Below are 20,335 nucleotides of genomic sequence, written 5' to 3'. Positions count from 1 at the left end.
CCTTTTTAGTTTACTAAATTGCAATTTTAATGTTTGTTTTTTTATTAATGTTTAGACAGAGATGAACAGAACAGAAAAACAGCAATAAACTTTTTTTTTTCCAAGAGAAAAACTAAATCAAATAAAGCTAAAATAGAAATAACAATACTTATACATAGAAGAGAAAGAACAAAAAGGAACACACACACAAAAAAAAAGAAAATAAACATTGCTTAGACTGTCACTTATACAGTAATGACATAAAACAAATATACTGTACGTAGACCTTCAGTATGTAAACCAACCAGAATACTGTTAAAAAAATAAAAATCACTGTTGTACCTTTGTTGATGGTTGGTCAGAAAACACTTCCACACCCGATAAAACTTCCTTTCAGAACCCCTCATCACAAGTCTAATTTTGTCTAGTTTGAGATGATATAAAACGTCTTTTACCCAGTGTGAAACTGTGGGTGGGGCAGCTTCCTTGCACGCTAATAAGGTTGAAAAGGCAATGAGCCTTCGACTACCGACAGGTAATCCTGACCCATCCCCAGTGACCCCAAAAAGCAGCAAAAGAGGATTCAATGTAATGTTAACCCCGAGTACACCTAAATTGCAGTTTTAAATTTCTCGGGAGTTTCGTCTTGAAAATATATGAAGTATGAGCGCTACGCACACACAGCTAAATGTCGTCTGCTTTAACGGCATGATTACACAGTATTTTGGAGAACTGATGCTGAATCTTTTGCATCCATCCATCCATCCATTTCCTACCGCTTATTCCATTTTGGGGTCGCGGGGGGCGCTGGCGCCTATCTCAGCTACAATCGGGCGGAAGGCGGGGTACACCCTGGACAAGTCGCCACCTCATCGCAGGGCCAACACAGATAGACAGACCACATTCACACTCACATTCACACACTAGGGCCAATTTAGTGTTGCCAATCAACCTATCCCCAGGTGCATGTCTTTGGAAGTGGGAGGAAGCCGGAGTACCCGGAGGGAACCCACGCATTCACGGGGAGAACATGCAAACTCCACACAGAAAGACCTGGATTTGAACCCAGGACTGCAGGAACTTCGTATTGTGAGGCAGATGCACTAACCCCTCTGCCACCGTGAAGCCCGAATCTTTTGCAATTTGTTCAATTAATATTGGAGAAGTCAAAGTAGCAAGATGGAGTTGGAAAGCTTTAGCCTTAAGCCACACAAACACACAGTGATTCCTTGTTTAAAATTCACAGAGTTGAAACTTTAGTATGGATCACAGCGGACATGGATCCCGACCACTTGTCAACCAGCAGGTTTCGGTGAGAAAATTGTGGTCAAAAAGTCGCCGCTTACCGGATATCAGCTGAGCTTGCGCCTCCCGTACAGCTGCCGTCGACTTCCCCGAGACACTGCGCGTCAACACTTCCGACTATCAGGTACTGTTAAACTCACTAAAACACTAGTAACACAATAGAAAGATAAGGGATTTCCCAGAATTATCCTAGTAAATGTCTCTAAGAACATATGAATCCGTCTCAATGCAACGTGATTGCAATCGCGTTTTTTTTTTTTTTGTTTTTTTTTCTGGTCCGTCGCTATCAATATCCTCAAACACGAACCTTAATCCTCGCTCAAATTGATGGGGAAATTGTCGTTTTCTCGGTCCGAATAGCACTTTTTGTTGGAGGCTCCCATTAAAATTAATGTGAATATGTGAGGAGCCATCAAACATGTGACATCATCGTCTGCGACTTCCGGTAGAGGCAGGGCTTTTCTCCAGTTGCGAACTTTATCGTGGATGTTCTCTACTTAATCCTTTCAGCAAAAATATGGCAATATCGCGATATGATCAAGTATGACACATAGAATGGACCTGCTATCCCCGTTTAAATAAGAAAATCTCATTTCAGTAGGCCTTTAAGGAGAAACTACATCTTGTGAGACGATGTTGGCCAACACCGGAAGCTAGCTCAGCTGTTCTGGCGATCAAATGCTCGCCAGTTCCACTCGAATAAGCCGACGACGAGGTGTACCACTGGCTTATACTGCGTCAAATAGGTCCTACTAATTGTGAGTTAAAATATATAATTTTTTCACTTTTAATGTTTTTTGCAATTTTTATTTTAGACAGTACCACATAAGGTATGTTTTAATTGCTGAAGCGTTTTAAAGGATTTTTAAATGCGCCAGAAAATATCCTATTTTGTACACTGTTCAATGCCCAGCAGGGCGTAAATTTGTTCCTGTATAGTATTTGTCCAGCAATGGTCATGTTGAGACATCAATTATGGTATGTTGAGAGGTATTCATTAAAGTCGGACATCACTGAAGGCCTACAGTTGTGATCAAAATTATTCATCCCCCACACAATTTTGGTGTTTTAGCAAGTTGGACATTTATTCCGTATTTTGTTTATAGTCATATCAAATAAAGATGCGTTAAATAGACAAATGCAACTTGAATTACAACATTATATATTGTAACATACCAAACAGTGTCATTTCTCTTAATATCTCATTGACAACATTATTCAACCCCTTGAAGATCATAACTCTTAAGAACAGAATTTGAATAAGGTCTTTTCAATCAGGTGTTGAAAACACCTGTAGATGTGATTATAACCATAACGAGCAACAATTAAACGGATTGAAAAAGACTGTGACGCTCAGCTTCTTGTAGATGGTCAATGGTGTATTTGCAACATGGTGAAGTCCAGGGAGTGGTCAAAGAAGTCAAGAGAGGAGGTAATTTCTCTTCATAAGAAAGGATATGGCTATAAGAAACTAGCAAAGACTTGCTAAAACACCAAAATTGTGTGGGGGTTGAATAATTTTGATCACAACTGTAGGTGGGAAGCCCACGGCCCGCTCCTGACTTATAAACGACGTTGGTGATCAACTGCCAGTTTTTGCAATATAAGATTTAAACTACAAGAAGAAGAACATAAAACAAAAAGACATTTTGAAGACTATGCACAGAGAAGAGGATGATTGCTTTCAAAAATGAGTTAGAAAAGCAAAATTGGGACAATGTGTACAAAGGAAATTATGTTCCCATGTAAAGCATAGGAACATTTTTAAACACGTTCATAATATTTTATGACAAACATTGTCCCTGGAATCAACTCAGTAGAAAGCACACAAAGAACACAACCATGGATGACAAGAGGATTAAAAAAATGCTTGTAATAAGAAGAATATATTATATAGAAAATAATATTACAGTCACTTATTAGACAGGAACAAAAACAATATAAAAGTAACATGGGGCATCCTTATTAGCATTACTAAAACTGGTGCAATACATCTCAGACGGAAACGTAAATAATGACAACATGAAGAAAGTAGTTGAAAGCTTCAATAATTACGTTGTAAATATTGGACCAAAATTGGAGGAACTGATTCCAGACCCAGTTTCAACTGAGGACTATAATGACACCATAGATAGAAATCCTAACTTAATGTTCCTCAAAAATGTGACATGGGAGGAAATAGTTAAAATTCTGAAAAAATGCAAATCTATGACTTCAATCGATTGTAATGGCATTGATGTAGAAATTATGAAAAGGGTTATTGAAGAGATGATTAATGGACATTAAAGGCCTACTGAAAGCCACTACTACCCACCACGCAGTCTGATAGTTTATATATCAATGATGAAATATTAACATTGCAACACATGCCAATACGGCCTTTTTAGTTTACTAAATTGCAATTTTAAATTTTCCCGGGAATTTCGTCTTGAAAACGTCGCGTAATGATGACGTGTACGCGTGACGTCACGGGCTGTTAGGAAATATGAGCGTTGTGCACACACACAGCTAAAAGTCATCTGCTTTAACGGCATAATTACACAGTATTTTGGAGATCTGTGTTGCTGAAACTTTTGCAATTTGTCCAATTAATATTGGAGAAGTCAAAGTAGAAAGATGGTGTTGGGACGCTTTAGCCTTTAGCCACACAAACACACAAACACACGTTGATTCCTTGTTTAAAATTCCCGGAGGTGAAACTTTACTATGGATAAGAGCGGTCAAGCGAACATGGATCCCGATTGAATGTCAACCAGCAGGTTTCGATGAGAAAATTGTGGTAAAAAGTCGCTCTTACCGGAGATCAGCTGAGCTTGCCCCGTCCATAAAGCTACCGTCGACTCCCCTGAGACACTGGCATCAAGACACCCGTGGACACACACCTCCGACTATCAGGTACTGTTAAACTCACTAAAACACTAGCAACACAATAGAAAGATAAGAGTTTTCCCAGAATTATCCTAGTAAATGTGTCTAAAAACATCTGAATCTGTCCCAATGCAATTGGGTTTTTTGTTTTAAACTTTTTTTTTTTTTTATTCTAGTCCGTCGCTATCAATATCCTCAAACACAAATCTTTCATCCTCGCTCAAATTAATGAGGAAATTGTCGTTTTCTCGGTCCGAATAGCTGATTTTGTTGGAGGCTCCCATTAAAAACAATGTGAAGATGTGAGGAGCCATCAACTTCCGGTAAAGGCAGTGCTTTTCTGTTAACACCAAAAGTTGCGAACTTTATCGTGGATGTTCTCTACTAAATCCTTTCAGCAAATATATGGCAATATCGCGAAATGATCAAGTATGACTCAGAATGGACCTGCTATCCCCGTTTAAATAAGAAAAATTTCATTTCAGTAACCTATCTTTAGTAACCTATCATTTCAAACAGGCAAATTCCCAAAGAAAATGAAATTAGCTAAAGTTGCACCAATTTCTAAGACTGGAGACAAACACCAATTTACAAATTATATACCTTTTTCTCCAATTCCATATTTTTCTAAAATCATGTTAAAAATGTTAAACTGTTAAATAACAGATTAGAGAGTTTCATAAACATTACTCGCTGAGAACCAATATAGATACAGTACTAATATTTTGATGGCTTTAATTGAAAGTACAGAGAAAATTACCAATGCAAAAGATAGTAAAAAATGTGCAGCAGCCGTGTTTATTGATCTAACTAAAGCATTTGACCCAATCAATCACGATATTTTAATGAAGAAATTAGAACGGTATGGCATCAGAGAGTTTGTCTTAAACTGGATTAGAAGTTACTTAACCAACAGGAAACAATACGTGAAGATAGGCAAACACACATCCACAACGTTAAATATATCCTGTCGTGTACCCTAGTGATCAATACTAAAACTGTTCAATCGTTGTGTGAATTACATTTGTAAAGTTACAAAATACTTAAGGTTAGAAATATTCGCGGACAATACAACAACGTTTTGTTTAGGACAGAGCACTCAGAAGCAATTTCAAATAATAACTGAGGAAATTAACAAATTAAAAAGATGGTGTGACAAAAACAGAGTATGATTAAACCTCAGTAGAACTAAAATAATGCTATTCGGAAACAGTCGAAGGGAAAGTCAAACACAAACACAAATAGATGGAATAGAAATTGAAAAAATAAATGAAACCAAATTTCTAGGTATAATGATTGATGACGAAATTAACTGGAAATCTCATATAGAAAAAAATACAACAAAGTGGCAAGAAACACGTCAATAATGAATAAAGCTTATTGCATTAGACCAAAAATCACTCCATATTCTCTACTGCTTGCTAGTGTTTTTTTGTAGAAATATGGGGAAATAACTACAAAAGTACACTTCATTCATTTACCCTGTTACAAAAAAGATTAGCGGCATAGCTCAGTTGGTAGAGTGGCCGTGCCAGCAACTTGAGGGTTGCAGGTTCGATTCCCGCTTCCGCCATCCTAGTCACTGCCGTTGTGTCCTTGGGCAAAACACTTTACCCACCTGCTCCCAGTGCCACCCACACTGGTTTAAATGTAACTTAGATATTGGGTGTCACTATGTAAAGCGCTTTGAGTCACTAGAGAAAAGCGCTATATAAATATAATTCACTTCACTTCACATTAGTTAAAACAACACATAATGTTGGATATAGAGAACATTCAAACTCTTTATTCATTGAATCGAAAATACTGAAATTCCATTACCGTATTTTCCGCGCGAAAAGCCGCCCCGTGTTATAAGCCGCACCTTCAATGAATGGCATATTTAAAAACTTTGTAAACCTATAAGCCGCACCGGGTCATAAGCCGCGCCCCCGCTGCGCTAAAGGGAATGTCAAAAAAACAGTCGGATAGGTCAGTCAAACTTTAATAATACAAACCAGTGTGCGAATGTGCAATCACAACAATAGTAACACTCAAAATATTGCAGAGCAATAGCAACATCAATAACTCAACTTTGCTCGAACGTTAATGTCACAGCACACAAAATAAACATTTAAAGCTCACCTTCAGAAGTTATTGCTCATCCATAAATCCCTCGAATTCTTCTTCTTCGGTGTCTGAATTAAAAAATTGGGCGAATACGGCATCCAAAATGGCGGGCTCCGTCTCGTCGAAGTCATCAGAGTCAGTGTCGCTGTTGTTGTCCGGCAGTTCCATGAATCCTGCCTTCCTGGCCGGATCTTTTTTCAGCTATCTTGTTTTTACAATATGCGTGGAAAGTAGCCAGCTTTTCTTGAAAGTCTTTTGGCAGTTGCTGTGAAATAGTAGTCCATGTGCGGATGGAGAGATTGCGTCTTTTCATGAACCGGAAACACCAAGAAGCACCGCCTTTTTAAATCATCTAAGTGAAGTTCGCTTGCTAGCGCTGTTGCTTTCATTGGAATAGTGATGGTACTGACACTTCTGCTTGCTGCTCTCTGCTCAACTACCCACTGTTCCAGTTTGTCCTCCAACTGTTGCCATCTTGCTTTGTTCCCTCGGAAACTCTGTGTTGTCTTCTTTACTTGGTGCAGGTCATCTTGTTGCTTCCTCCACCTAAGCACCATTGATTCATTTATGTTCAATTATCTCGCTGCTGCTCTATTTCTGTGTTCTTCTGCGTGACTTATTGCCTTGAGTTTGAATTCTGCGTTGTACGCGTGTCTTTTAGTAGGAGCCATTTTGTGGTCGTCTTTACAGAAACACACAAATGAAATGAATCGGATTAGCCGCGCGCTTCTTCTTCTACGGGGGCGGGTGCTTACCTTGGTGGTTACGTACCGTAGAAGAAGAAGCGCTTCCTCTTCTACGGGGAAAAAAGATGGCGGCTGTTTACCGTAGTTGCGAAACCTAAACTCTATGAAAATAAATATTTATATTAATATATATATAAGGCGCACCGGGTTAAAAGCCGCACTGTCACCTTTTGAGAAAATTTTTGGTTTTTAGGTGTGGCTTATAGCGCGGAAAATACGGTACATAGTGACTTTGCAAACCGCTAAAATTATGCACAAAGCAAACTATAATCTGCTACCCAAGAACATACAACACATTTTCTCAACAAAAGAGGAGAAATATAATCTTAGAGAAAAATTTAATTTAAAAAATTTGTATGCACGTAAGACCTTCAGCATATCAAAATGTGGAATTAAATTATGGATTGGATTAAGCAAAAAAATTAAACAATGCAATAATGTGACTCAATTCAGGAAACTCTTCAAACGTATTTAAAGTGTTTACAAAGTACAAAGAAGAAGAACTATGATAAACATTCTAAATTTATTTCATCCATGCATTCATTGTGTAGATAATCTTATTTATCCCACCATATGAAATATAACTGTCTTGGTTGACAAGACTCTGCAGCATCGCGTGGACATCGTGGGCGGTACCTCTGAATTGGCAGACCGGGGTGGTGGTTCCTCTCTTTAAGAAGGGGGACCGGAGGGTGTGTTCCAACTATCGTGGGATCACACTCCTCAGCCTTCCCGGTAAGGTTTATTCAGGTGTACCTGAGAAGAGGCTACGCCGCATAGTCGAACCTCGGATTCAGGAGGAAGTGTGGTTTTCGTCCTGGTCGTGGAACTGTGGACCAGCTCTATACTCTCCGCAGGGTTCTTGAGGGTGCATGGGAGTTTGCCCAGCCAGTCTACATGTGCTTTGTGGACTTGGAGAAGGCATTTGACCGTGTCCCTCGGGAAGTCCTGTGGGGAGTGCTCAGAGAGTATGGGGTATCGGACTGTCTTATTGTGGCGGTACGCTCCCTGTATGATCAGTGTCAGAGCTTGGTCCGCATTGCCGGCAGTAAGTCGAACACATTTCCAGTGAGAGTTGGACTCCGCCAAGGCTGTCCTTTGTCACCGATTCTGTTCATAACTTTTATGGACAGAATTTCTAGGCGCAGTCAAGGCGTTGAGGGGTTCCGGTTCGGTGACCGCAGGATTAGGTCTCTGCTTTTTGCAGATGATGTGGTCCTGATGGCTTCATCTGACCGGGATCTTCAGCTCTTACTGGATCGGTTTGCAGCCGAGTGTGAAGCGACCGGAATGAAAATCAGCACCTCCAAGTCTGGGTCCATGGTTCTCGCCCGGAAAAGGGTGGAATGCCATCTCCGGGTTGGGGAGGAGACACTACCCCAAATGGAGGACTTCAAGTACCTAGGAGTCTTGTTCACGAGTGAGGGAAGAGTGGATTGTGAGATCAACAGGCGGATCGGTGCGGCGTCTTCAGTAATGCGGATGTTGTACCGATCCGTTGTGGTGAAGAAGGAGCTGAGCCGGAAGGCAAAGCTCTCAATTTACCGGTCGATCTACATTCCCATCCTCACCTATGGTCATGAGCTTTGGGTCATGACCGAAAGGATAAGATCACGGGTACAAGCGGCCGAAATGAGTTTCCTCCGCTGTGTGGCGGGGCTCTCCCTTAGAGATAGGGTGAGAAGCTCTGCCATCCGGGAGGAACTCAAAGTAAAGCCGCTGCTCCTTCCCATCGAGAGGAGCCAGATGAGGTGGTTCGGGCATCTGGTCAGGATGCCACCCGAACGCCTCCCTAGGGAGGAGGCCACAGGGAAGACCCAGGACACTTTGGGAAGACTATGTCTCCCGGCTGGCCTGGGAACGCCTCTGGATCCCCCGGGAAGTGCTAGACGAAGTGGCTGGGGAGAGGGAAGTCTGGGTTTCCCTGCTTAGGCTGTTGCGCCCGCGACCCGACCTCGGATAAGCGGAAGAAGATGGATGGATGGATGGATGAAATATTACTTACTTCACTAATTTCCAATTTATTATGGAGTATATTGTGAATAAATTGAGAACAGGAAGTGTTAGCAACAGCTCTGTAAAGGAAAGGGGCTCGGATTTAATAAGCTCTGCTTTTTTCCTACTCCTTTTTGAACATGTTGAATAGAGAAACTGGAAATTGTGATGTATCATGTTGCATGCATGCATGTTGGCAATGAACTCAAACATGCATACGTCCAGGATATGGCATTGGAGAGATAATGACTCGGTAGAAGTTTAATCTTAGCTAGCGTATAGTACCTGATTTGCTGCCAGGCTTTCTTACTTTCTGTTCCCAGCGTCGTACTCCCCGTGAGCCGACAACAAACCACGGTGAGTTGCATGATCTCACTATAACGTCTGGGATGGTGTGTTGTTGGGAAAGTCAAGGAAAAATGAGATGGCTGGTGGTATACATATTCCATATGGTCTTAGCAAAACAAAACAATATTTTAGATACTGCAGTAAACAAAGCTTGTCAGGGTAAGGGGCGTGGTAAGGACGGATTTATTTGCGTCTAACAACTACGCCTCTCAAAACGAATTGAAGGAAGCCAAAAATGTACTTTAAAATTGATCTTTACAGGAAAAATATTCAAAATGTTGACCAAAGAATCATCATTACATGTTATATAGACCAAAATTAAGTGTTTTAAAAATTGAAAAAAAATCATGATTTGACCACTTTAAAGCATGTTCTACAATAATTTTTCCTAAATTAAGCATTTCCATTTGTAAAAAATGGCTAAACGAACTAAAAAACATCTATATTATAGTAGTATTGGCCAACAGACCAGACCAAACCAATCAAAGCATGCTGCTCAGTATTGTGATATTATCATATAGGATTAAAATAATGTAAAGGTGACTAATGGGTGTTTTTTCATGTCTTGAGGGTTCTCATAATGTTGAAAAAAGTAATATCGTATTTTTCAGACTATAAGTCACAGTTTTTTTCATAGTTTGGCCGGGGATCCGACTTATACTCAGGAGCGACTTATGTGTGAAATTATTAACACATTACCGTAAAATATCAAATAATATTATTTAGCTCATTCACGTAAGAGACTAGACGTACAAGATTTCATGGGATTTAGCAATTAGGAGTGATAGATTGTTTGGTAAACGTATAGCATGTTCCATATGTTATAGTTATTTGAATGACTGTTACCATAATATGTTACGTTAACATACCAGGCACCTTCTCAGTTGGTTATTTCTGCGTCATATAACGTACACTTATTCAGCCTGTTGTTTGCTATTCTTTATTTATTTTAAATTGCCTTTCAAATGTCTTGATGTTGGATTTCATCAAATAAATTTCCCCCAAAAATGCGACTTCTATATGTTTTTTTCCTTCTTTATAATGGATTTTCGGCCGCTGCGACTTATATTCCGGAGCGACTTATACGTTAAACATCTTTTTATGTTATAGCGATGAAAATATTTGATTTATAATTAATAATAATTCCTACTTTGTGGAAATTCATTTATCATGGTCATGTCTGGAAGCAATTAACAGCGATAAGAGGGACGACTGTATATAAAACCTGCAAATGAGACTCAAAAGTGTAAGAAATAGACTTAGACAAACTTTAATGATCCACAGGGGAAATTGTTCCACACAGTAGCTCAGTTACAAAGGATGGAAAAGATAAGGATGGAAAGGATAATGTACACAAGGGCACAAAAAGAGGGCGAAAACCAAAGGTATAAAGTAGACTAAAAATGTACCATAATAGCAATATATAATATAATATGTACGTCATATTTACATCTTATATGTACAGCATATATTATATATTGTAGGGGTGTAACGGTACACAAAAATTTCGGTTCGGTACGTACCTCTTTTTCGGTACAGTAAGGTTATTTACCAAATTTGTAAACAATGGCTTGATCCTTTTAACATTGGGAACACTATAATAATTCTGCCCACATTAATCCACATTAAACTGCATTTAGTTGTTGCTTAGATGAAATAAAATGACACAACTTTTCTTCTACATATAAAAAGTGCAACATTAAACAGTTTCAAGTCAACTCATCATGCTTAATTTATTACAGCATTGGGGAAGTCTGTAGAAGATTTTTATATGTAAATGTTATATTTTTATCAACATGTGATAGCAGGGACCCTGCTATTCAAAACTAGGCTGCTACATTACTAATATTCATGTAACTATAGCTGAAAATTCATCCCTGACCACCATGGAGTTTATGTAGGCTTTATGATGCACTTACATTATTTTATACACTATCAGAGACAGAAACTCTTCATTTAATATTATGTCCTTTTTTGCTGCTTCAACACACCTCAATCAACACTGTCCGTAACACACGCACACACACGCGCGCACACACACACGCACACCCCAAAATGAGTTAAGGTTTCGCTAAAAGCTTACTAGCCTTCACCTAAAGCCAGGACTGCGAGTGAGCTGAGCTGCAGTTTGTTTCTAGAAGGTCCACGGGCTCATAGTGATGTTCAGAAAGTAGTTGACTTGGAATATAATTTGGGGAGAGTGAGTTGCTCCCCTGCTAAAGACCTATCTGCTCGACATCGACACCGAAGCCCTGACGACTTGCGCTCTGAATACGCATTGCTGATTGGCTTTGTATGTAACCAATCAGATGGTTGTGTGGGAGGGACAATGCAGAGTGCTGTGTACAGACACAGAGGCGCAACGGAGCGGAGCAGCTTGTTAAGACTTTAGCATAGGCGGCGACCTCAAATGATCGTGTGGAACTCGTTCGGTATTCCTCCGCACCGAACCGAAACGGTTCAATACAAATACATGTACCGTTACACCCCTAATATATTGATATATTATCATAGCATATTATATTATGTTATATAATATATACAATATATATCAAATCCCACTTGCCATTTACACTATAGCAGTACATATAACAGCTGCAGCAAAACAAATGGCAGCATGAAATAAAGTGTAGATCCAGCAGACAATATACTTTATAAGTTATTATTATTATCATTATTATCAATATTATCGTTGTCAGCTCAATGTTAAATGTTTAAATTTGATTTTACTACTAAACAAATGATCATCTATTCATGAACACACACAGAAGTACCGTATGGATTCAAATGTGAAAGGTACTGTATTTTTCGGAGTATAAGTTGCACGTGCCGAAAATGCATAATAAAGAAGGAAAAAAACATATATAAGTCACGTTTTTTGGGGAAATTTATTTGATAAAACCCAACACCAAGAATAGACATTTGAAAGGCAATTTAAAATAAATAAAGAATAGTGAACAACAGGCTGAATAAGTGTACGTTATATGAGGCATAAATAACCAACTGAGAAGGTGCCTGCTATGTTAACCTAACATATTATGGTAAGAGTCATTCAAATAACTATAACATAAAGAACATGATATACGTTTAAAGGGGAACATTATCACAATTTCAAAAGGGTTGAAAACAATAAAAACCAGTTCCCAGTGGCTTGTTGTATTTTTTGAATTTTTTCCAAAATTTTACACCTCCCGGAATATCCCTGAATAAAGCTTTAAAGTGCCTTATTTTCGCTGTCCTCGAAACCACTATCCATTTCCCTGTGACGTCATACAGGGCTGCCAATACAAACAACATGGCGGTTACCACAGCAAGATATAGCGACATTAGCTCGGATTCAGACTCGGATTTCAGCGGCTTAAGCGATTCAACAGATTACGCATGTATTGAAACAGATGGTCGGAGTATGGAGGCAGATAGCGAAAACGAAATTGAAGAAGAAATTGAAGCTATTGAGCGAATAGCTTTTGACGCTATTCGGCCACAGCGTGGGTGTACCTAATGAAGTGGCCCGTAGCATGGCTGCCTTATTAGCATCGCCGGTAAAATGTGCGGACCAAACGATCAGGACTTTCGCATCTTGTGACACTGGAGCAACTTAAATCCGTCTATTGGTAAATGTTTGTTTCGCATTAAATGTGGTTATCTAGTTTCAAATGTACATGCAGCTAGCGTAAATAGCATGTTAGCATCAATTAGCATAGCATTTTAGCATCGATTAGCTGGCAGTCATGCCGTGACCAAATATGTCTGATTAGCACATAAGTCAACAACATCAACAAAACTCACCTTTGTGTTTTTGTTGACTTAATCGTTGCAAATGCATCTGCAGGTTATCCATACATCTCTGTGCCATGTCTGCCTTAGCGTCGCCGGTCAAATGTGAAGACACTTCGGTACATTCAATGGGGGTCTGGCGGCAGACACTTTCTCATCTTCGGGCCAGTGGTGCAACTTGAATCCGTCCCTGTTAGTGTTGTTACACCCTCCGACAACACACCGACGAGGCATGATGTCTCCAAGGTTCCAAAAAATAGTCGAAAAAACGGAAAATAACAGAGCTGAGACCCGGTGTTTGTAATGTGAAAATGAATATGGCGGGCGGGTGTTACCTCGGTGACGTCACGTTCTGACGTCATCACTAAAAGACCGATAAACAGAAAGGCGTTTAATTTGCCAAAATTCACCCGTTTAGTGTTCTGAAATCGGTTAAAAAAATACATGGTCTTTTTTCTGCAACATCAAGGTATATATTGACGCTTGCATAGGTTTGGTGATAATGTTCCCCTTTAACAAACAATCTGTCACTCCTAATCGCTAAATCCCATTAAAACTTATACGTCTAGTCTCTTACGTGAATGAGATAAATAATATTATTTGATATTTTACGGTAATAATTTCACACATAAGTCGCTCCTGAGTATAAGTCGCACCCCTGGCCAAACTATGAAAAAAAACTGCGACTTATAGTCTGAAAAATACGGTACTCATCCTTGGTGAATATACCAGTTTGTGTGATGTTTAAAAAGTTGTTGAGGACCTGTTTTAAGTGTTGGAGTCCAAATGTCATTTCCTCCCGCCCATCAGGTTCCAGGAGATGTGTTACAAGGCATACCTGGCAATCCGGCAACACGCCAACCTCTTCATCAACCTCTTCTCCATGATGCTGGGCTCCGGGATGCCCGAGTTGCAATCGTTCGACGACATCGCTTACATTCGCAAGACCTTGGCCCTGGACAAGTCGGAGCAGGAGGCCCTGGACTATTTCATGAAGCAGATGAACGACGCTCATCATGGCGGCTGGACTACCAAGATGGACTGGATCTTCCACACTATTCGCCAGCACGCCATGAACTGAAACGGCACCCAAAACGAGCGGAGTAAACAGACTTTGGCACAGAAAGAACTCAAACGGTGAACACTAAGGCCTGGTCCCTCTTTCGCCAGCATGTGACTTTTCAACCATTACCTGCCAGCGCAGTATGAACGGCGGTGCTACGAAGAGCCTTTTATCAGGGACATGATGCCTAAATGTTGTCACTTCCTTTTGCTGCACTACATGACCTTCAGACGGCGCGGTGGACTTGTATTTCATCAGTTCTTCGTCGGAATTAAAACCATCTAATGGACCTTATCTGCATAAGAACTAACAACAGTAAAGACACTTTATTTTTGTTATTATTTTTTTATTCAACTGCATCAGCATTAAGAGAGGAACATCACAATGAAGTTACTTGTTTTCCCCTCTGTACAAGTGAGAATTGTCAAACTACATTATTTCCACTGCCTATTTTCAAAATAGGAGTGTGATACAGTATGTATGCATGCAGAAAAAAGACAATAAGGATCCACTCCATTTTACCATCCTAAAAAGAAAGGTAAATAGCAATATCCAAGTACAGAACTGACAGAGGAAGTGTTGAGGCAAACACTTTAAACAGCATTTATGAACTGGACTTTTTGCGTGTACCTGAAATAGTGACTTATTGTCGCATACGGATGATATGTCTACATTTTAGAAGTCATCCCACTCTCATAAGTCATTTTTTATGTTTTTGTACAGCAGTATATTCATTGATGTGTATGCACACAGTGCACATATTCCTTTTTGAGTCTTTCTACTGAGCCAAAGTACTACAGATGTATAACCCTGCCCACTACTCAGCAGTCTTATTGTAAACATAATAAGGCTACTTTCACACTGCAGGGTAGGATGTCCATGAGATTTTTTTTGTCAAATCCGATCTTTTTATGCAGTCGCACAATACAAAAAAAAAAAAAAAAAAGGCGAAGTCTAACGTGAACGCAATCTGACCCGCAATGCAGACATGACGTCACACGTGCTGCAGTGTTTAAAACACAGCTCCAATTCTAGTAGTAGTAAGACATTACTAGTACTAGTAGCATTTTTGGCAATTTCAAGGAATTTGTGCAATCATAAAGTCAACGTTTTCTGATGCAAACTATTGCGTGTAGAACAGGTGTGTGTGTGTGTGTGTGTGTGTGTGTGTGGGGGGATACAGTACAGGCCAAAAGTTTGGACACACCTTCTCCTCATTCAATGCGTTTTTTTTCTTTTCATGACTTTACAAGGCATCAAAACTGTGAATGAACACATGTGGAGTTATGTACTTTAACAAAAAAAAGGTGACATAACGGAAAACATTTTTTATATTCTAGTTTCTTCAAAATAGCCACCCTTTGTTCTGATTACTGCTTTGCACACTCTCGGCATTCTGTGAATTGAAAACCATTTCAGGGGACTACCTCTTGAAGCTCATGGAGAGAATGCCAAGAGTGTGCCAAGCAGTAATCGGAGCAAAGGGTGGCTATTTTGAAGAATCTAGAATATAAAACATGTTTTTTTTGTTAAGTACATAACTCCACATGTGTTCATTCATAGTTTTGATGCCTTCAGTGACAATCTACAATGTAAATAGTCATGAGAATTAGGAAAACACATTGAATGAGGAAAATGTGTCCAAAATTTTGGCTTGACCCAGTTCGCACCAGTTCAAAAAGTCTGGGAGGGCAAGAATTTTGGTTCCTGTAGCTTGTGGAGCATTTCGTTCGACCTCTGCTCCTAAGAGTGTTTGGGTGAGCAGTCGGAGACAGCTGGTGGGATGTTGACGGGAGTTACTAAACAATATTTTCAGCTGTTTTCTGCTCATTTTTCATTGATTTATTTTGCAACTATCTCCTTTGGTGAGGAACTATGACGCTTATCGCTGTTGCAACCCGATTGTTTAGCCTGCAGTCGCATCAAACACATATCAAATTCATATCCACATCAACGTCGAATTTAAAAAAATCGGAATTGCATTGTTCACGTTGAATTAAAAAAAATCCGATACAGGTCAGATATGGCCAAAAAAATCAAAATTGACCTGCAGTATGAACAAGGCCTCTGTCCCCTTCCTGTGTACTCATTGCACTGATCTCTGCAGTATCTGTTCTTTGTGTCGTGTTGTCTCATCAGTATTATTTCAACAGATTGGACTTGAGCTAACATCTCTGCTGCACCACCACATTGTCGGAGTTTGGATGTGCAGCGTTTCGTTTGATCATGCTGTTACTCTATGCAAAGTTGTGATCCTAATCAGTACAGTACTGTATTCTGCAAAAAAAAAAAAAAGAACAGTCCATGTCCAAAGGAGAAAAGCAGTGCCCCAACACGGCGAGAAGTATGTTAACTTCCAATAGAGGTAGAAGAAAATGCTGCACTGTAACTATGTCCTCTATTTTGTCTGCAACAGCTTGAAAAGGAGATGACCTTTGCCCTCCCTGCCTTTTTCCTTTTGAAGCATCAAGTCGAGTTGCCTGTAAAATCAGTGAGTTTTGCTCTTGTCTTTTTTGGTCGTAGCTCCCTTGTACGACAGACGCTCTGCCCAGATTATGCTTTTTAAACCTTCCAAGTGTCCTCCTTCCTGTGATTGTCAATGCAGTAATGCATAGTCACACATCAGAGGTTCTAGCTTTACCAAATGCACAGACACACACAACACACAGATGCTTTCCTAAAGATTTTAGTACAGTGCATCTGGAAAGTATTTACAGCGCTTTCATTTTTCCACATTTTGTTACATATTTTATTATTATGATAGTCAACAATTATCTTGACGATTAGTCGACTAATCGGATAATAAAGCGTACACTAGAGATGGGCGGTTTGTCCGCGGGTCGGGCGGTTGACGTGACGAAAAAATAGATTTTAATTAGATTCGGGCGGGTGGCGGTTGAACCATCCGGAAATATTTGATATACATGGTTCTGGGGTCGGTATGCTTTGCCATTCAAAGAGCCATTTAACACCCGTGTCACAAAGCGAAGAAGACAATAGGAGACGCTATTATTGTCGTGAATGACTGCCGGCAGTCACCCAGATATTAAGTATTAGGGCGTTCTATGAAGCCATTGGCTTTGTCGCCTTCTACAACATGTACGATCTGCTTGTCAGTCCAGCATCATGTTGGGTGTGGCTTCTGCAGCGACACGCACACGACTGCAAAGCATACTGGGGGACACAGAGTACACTAATGGTTGTGATATAAACAATTTTAACACTCTTAGTAATATGCGCCACGCTGTGAAGCCACACCAATTAAGAACGACAAACACATATCGGGAGAACATCCTCACAGTAACACAACATAAACGCAACACAACAAATACCCAGAATCCTTTGTACTCATGACACTTCCTGACTATTTTATACACCCCGCTAGCAGCAAACCGTCGGTAAGGTGGGCGGGGTTGGGGGTGCGGGGGTGTAAAATATATTCAGGAAGTGTCACGGATACAAAGGATTGTGGGTATTTGTTGTGTTGCGTTTACGTTGTGTTACTGTGAGGATGTTCTACCAAAATGTGTTTGTCAATCTTGTATTGTGTGGCTTGTTTATATCACAACCATCAGTGTACTCTGTATCACCCAGTATGCCTTTCAATCTTGTACGTGTGATTGCGGGAACTGCACACATGTTGCCGTACCAACAATCGGTTCGCACATGTTGTTGAAGGTGTCAAAGGCAATGGCTTCACAGCACGCCCATATTCTTGTCATCAGGATGAACGCTATTGGATAGTCGCAAGAACGTTAGCGGCTCCAATTGTCTTCATTACTCTGTGAAACAGGTTTAAATAGCTTTGTGAGTGGTAAAGGCGGCCGACCTCTGATGTATTTCAGCGGGCGGTTGGCGGGCGGGTACGGTCCTGATAAAATGTTGGTTCGGGTGGACGGCGGGTGGATGACGTCTTTGGTGACGCGGTTGCGGATGATATACTTGCCTATCCGCGCATCTCTAGCGTACACATATTTAATGGCTCCAAGTTTTCCATCAACTTTTAAATGCAGCTTAAGTTATTATAGGCATGTGCTTATAGGGGTGTCAAACGCATTCACGCACAGTATAAAATGTTTGGTGGACAAAATGAGACACACAAGGAGTGGAAGATTTTACATGTAAATAAACTCTCCAAACGGTCCACCCTATGGTGAGTTCAAGAACCGCCAAAATTAGTCGGACAAAACGATGTTTGCCAAGAACACACACAAACGTATTAAACAGTGGGCTTTCTAACAATTGGGAATGTCTGTGACATATTTGTCCTCAAACAAAAAACATACTAAAACAAAAAAATTATTTTCCCCCTATTTTTTTCCATTTTCAATCCTTTTTGTTAAATGCTCCAGGGAGCCCCCGCATTACAGCCTTATTATAAAATTTAATAAATTAATTTTCATCCTCTAAATCAGGGGTAGGGAACCTATGGCTCGCGAGCCAGATGTGGCTCTTTTGATGACTGCATCTGGCTCTCGGATGAATCTGAGCTGACATTGCTTAACACAATAAGTAATGAATAATTCCACTTGTAATCACAGTCTTAAAAATAACGTTCAAAATATAAAACATTCTCATGCATTTTTAATCCATCCATCCGTTTCCCACCGCACCTGTTCAAGAAGCTGCGTTAATGGTAAGAAGTTATTAATTTATTATTGGTTAGTGTGTGTGGGGCTTGCCCTCCTGGGGGTTCTTCAGACCACCAAGCACCGACATGAGAGCCTGTTTAAGGGTTCCATTAGTATTTTATTTTTCAATAAGTCTATTAGTTGCTTTCTAGCAATTATCTTTTTCTCTTTCGTTCTCGCTCTGGCTCCAGCCCCAACCCCGTCTCTCCTCCTGGCTGCTGCTTATAAACAGAGCGACAGGTGATTAGATAAGGCAAAGGTGGGCCTTCTACGCACCTGTCGCTGATTTCGAGGCCCATCCTGGCAACACCCCGCTTCGCTGCAGGTCTGCAGGCCACTCCCCCTCCACAGTTAGCTTCAGAATAACAATGTTATTGCAAAGAATACGAGACCTATTATACAATAGAAATGTTGGTCTTACTTCAAAATGCACGCGTTTAGTTGTTTTCAGTGTTAAAAAAAACATTATATGGCTGTTACGGAAATACATTTTAAAATATTTGGCTTCTTGGCTCTCAGCCATAAAGGTTCCCGAACCCTGCTCTAAATTTTACACACAATACCCCATAATGACAATGTGAACAACTTTATTTTAGAAATGTTTGCGAATTTATTAAAAATAAAACAAGACAGCCTCACCATGAAGATCAAAAGTGTGCTCAGGTGCATCCTGTTCAACTGAACATCCCTTTGAAGTTCCTACAGCTTAATTGGAGTCCACTTGGGGCAAATTCAGTTGGTTGGACGTGATTTGGAAAGGTACACACTTGATGGCAGAGCACAAACCAAGAATGGAGGTGAAGGAATTATTTGTAGACCTCGAGGACAGGATTGTCTGTGGGCACAAATCTGGGGAAGGGTACAGAAAAATATCTGCTGCCTTGAAGGTCCCAATGAGCAAAGTAGCCAACATCATCCATAAATGAAAAAAGTTTGGAGCCACGAGGACTCTTCTTAAACTGAGCAATTGGGGGAGTTCAAGACCTCGTCAGGGAGGTGACCAAGAACCTGATGGAGAGAAGGAAACCTTCTCTGCAGCAATCCACTCATGAGTCATGAATGGTAATGTGGCCAGACGGAAGACATTTTTTTAGTAAAAGGTTTGCCAAAATGCACCTAAAATACTCTCAGACCATAATAAATAAAATGTTCTGGTCTGATGAGACAAAGATTGAATGCCAGGTGTCATATTTGGAGGAAACCAGGCACTGCTCATCAGCAGGCCAACACCATCCGTACAGCAAAGCATGGTGATGGCCGCATCATGGTGTGGGGATGTTTTCTAGCGACACGAACTAGGGACACCTGCCAGGATAGAGGGAAAGATGAATGCAGCAAAGAACAGAGACATCCTGGATGAAAACCAATGCTTCCCATCCGCCATCTGCTCAGATGGTAGAGCAGCCGTGTCAGCCGCGAGAGTTCCACGTTCGATTCAGCTTCCGCCACCCTCGACAAGACATGTCACCCACCTTGTTCCTGGTGTCACTCACCCTGGTGAATGAATGTGAATG

The 20,335-nt window shown here is 40.4% G+C and overlaps 2 protein-coding genes across 5 annotated transcripts in view; both read left to right on the top strand.

Annotated features, from left to right (window-relative positions):
• The window catches only part of LOC133545094 (phosphatidylinositol 4,5-bisphosphate 3-kinase catalytic subunit alpha isoform), a 95,551-nt gene extending 79,063 nt beyond the window's left edge, over window positions 1-16,488 (top strand). Inside the window, exon 21 of the mRNA XM_061890429.1 lies at window positions 13,938-16,488. Within this exon, the coding sequence (XP_061746413.1) occupies window positions 13,938-14,208 (271 nt within the window). The 3' untranslated portion in view covers window positions 14,209-16,488. The remainder of the gene's footprint in view (window positions 1-13,937) is intronic.
• LOC133545263 (BMP/retinoic acid-inducible neural-specific protein 3-like) overlaps window positions 1-20,335 on the top strand; it is a 1,164,151-nt gene that overhangs the window by 531,004 nt on the left and 612,812 nt on the right. The window lies entirely within an intron of this gene.

This window comes from Nerophis ophidion, linkage group LG28, assembly GCF_033978795.1.
Source record: "Nerophis ophidion isolate RoL-2023_Sa linkage group LG28, RoL_Noph_v1.0, whole genome shotgun sequence".
In the NCBI taxonomy this organism is placed as follows: domain Eukaryota; kingdom Metazoa; phylum Chordata; class Actinopteri; order Syngnathiformes; family Syngnathidae; genus Nerophis; species Nerophis ophidion.
The sequence above is the reverse complement of the archived record's forward strand: the minus strand, read 5'-3'. Positions and strand labels throughout refer to the sequence as shown.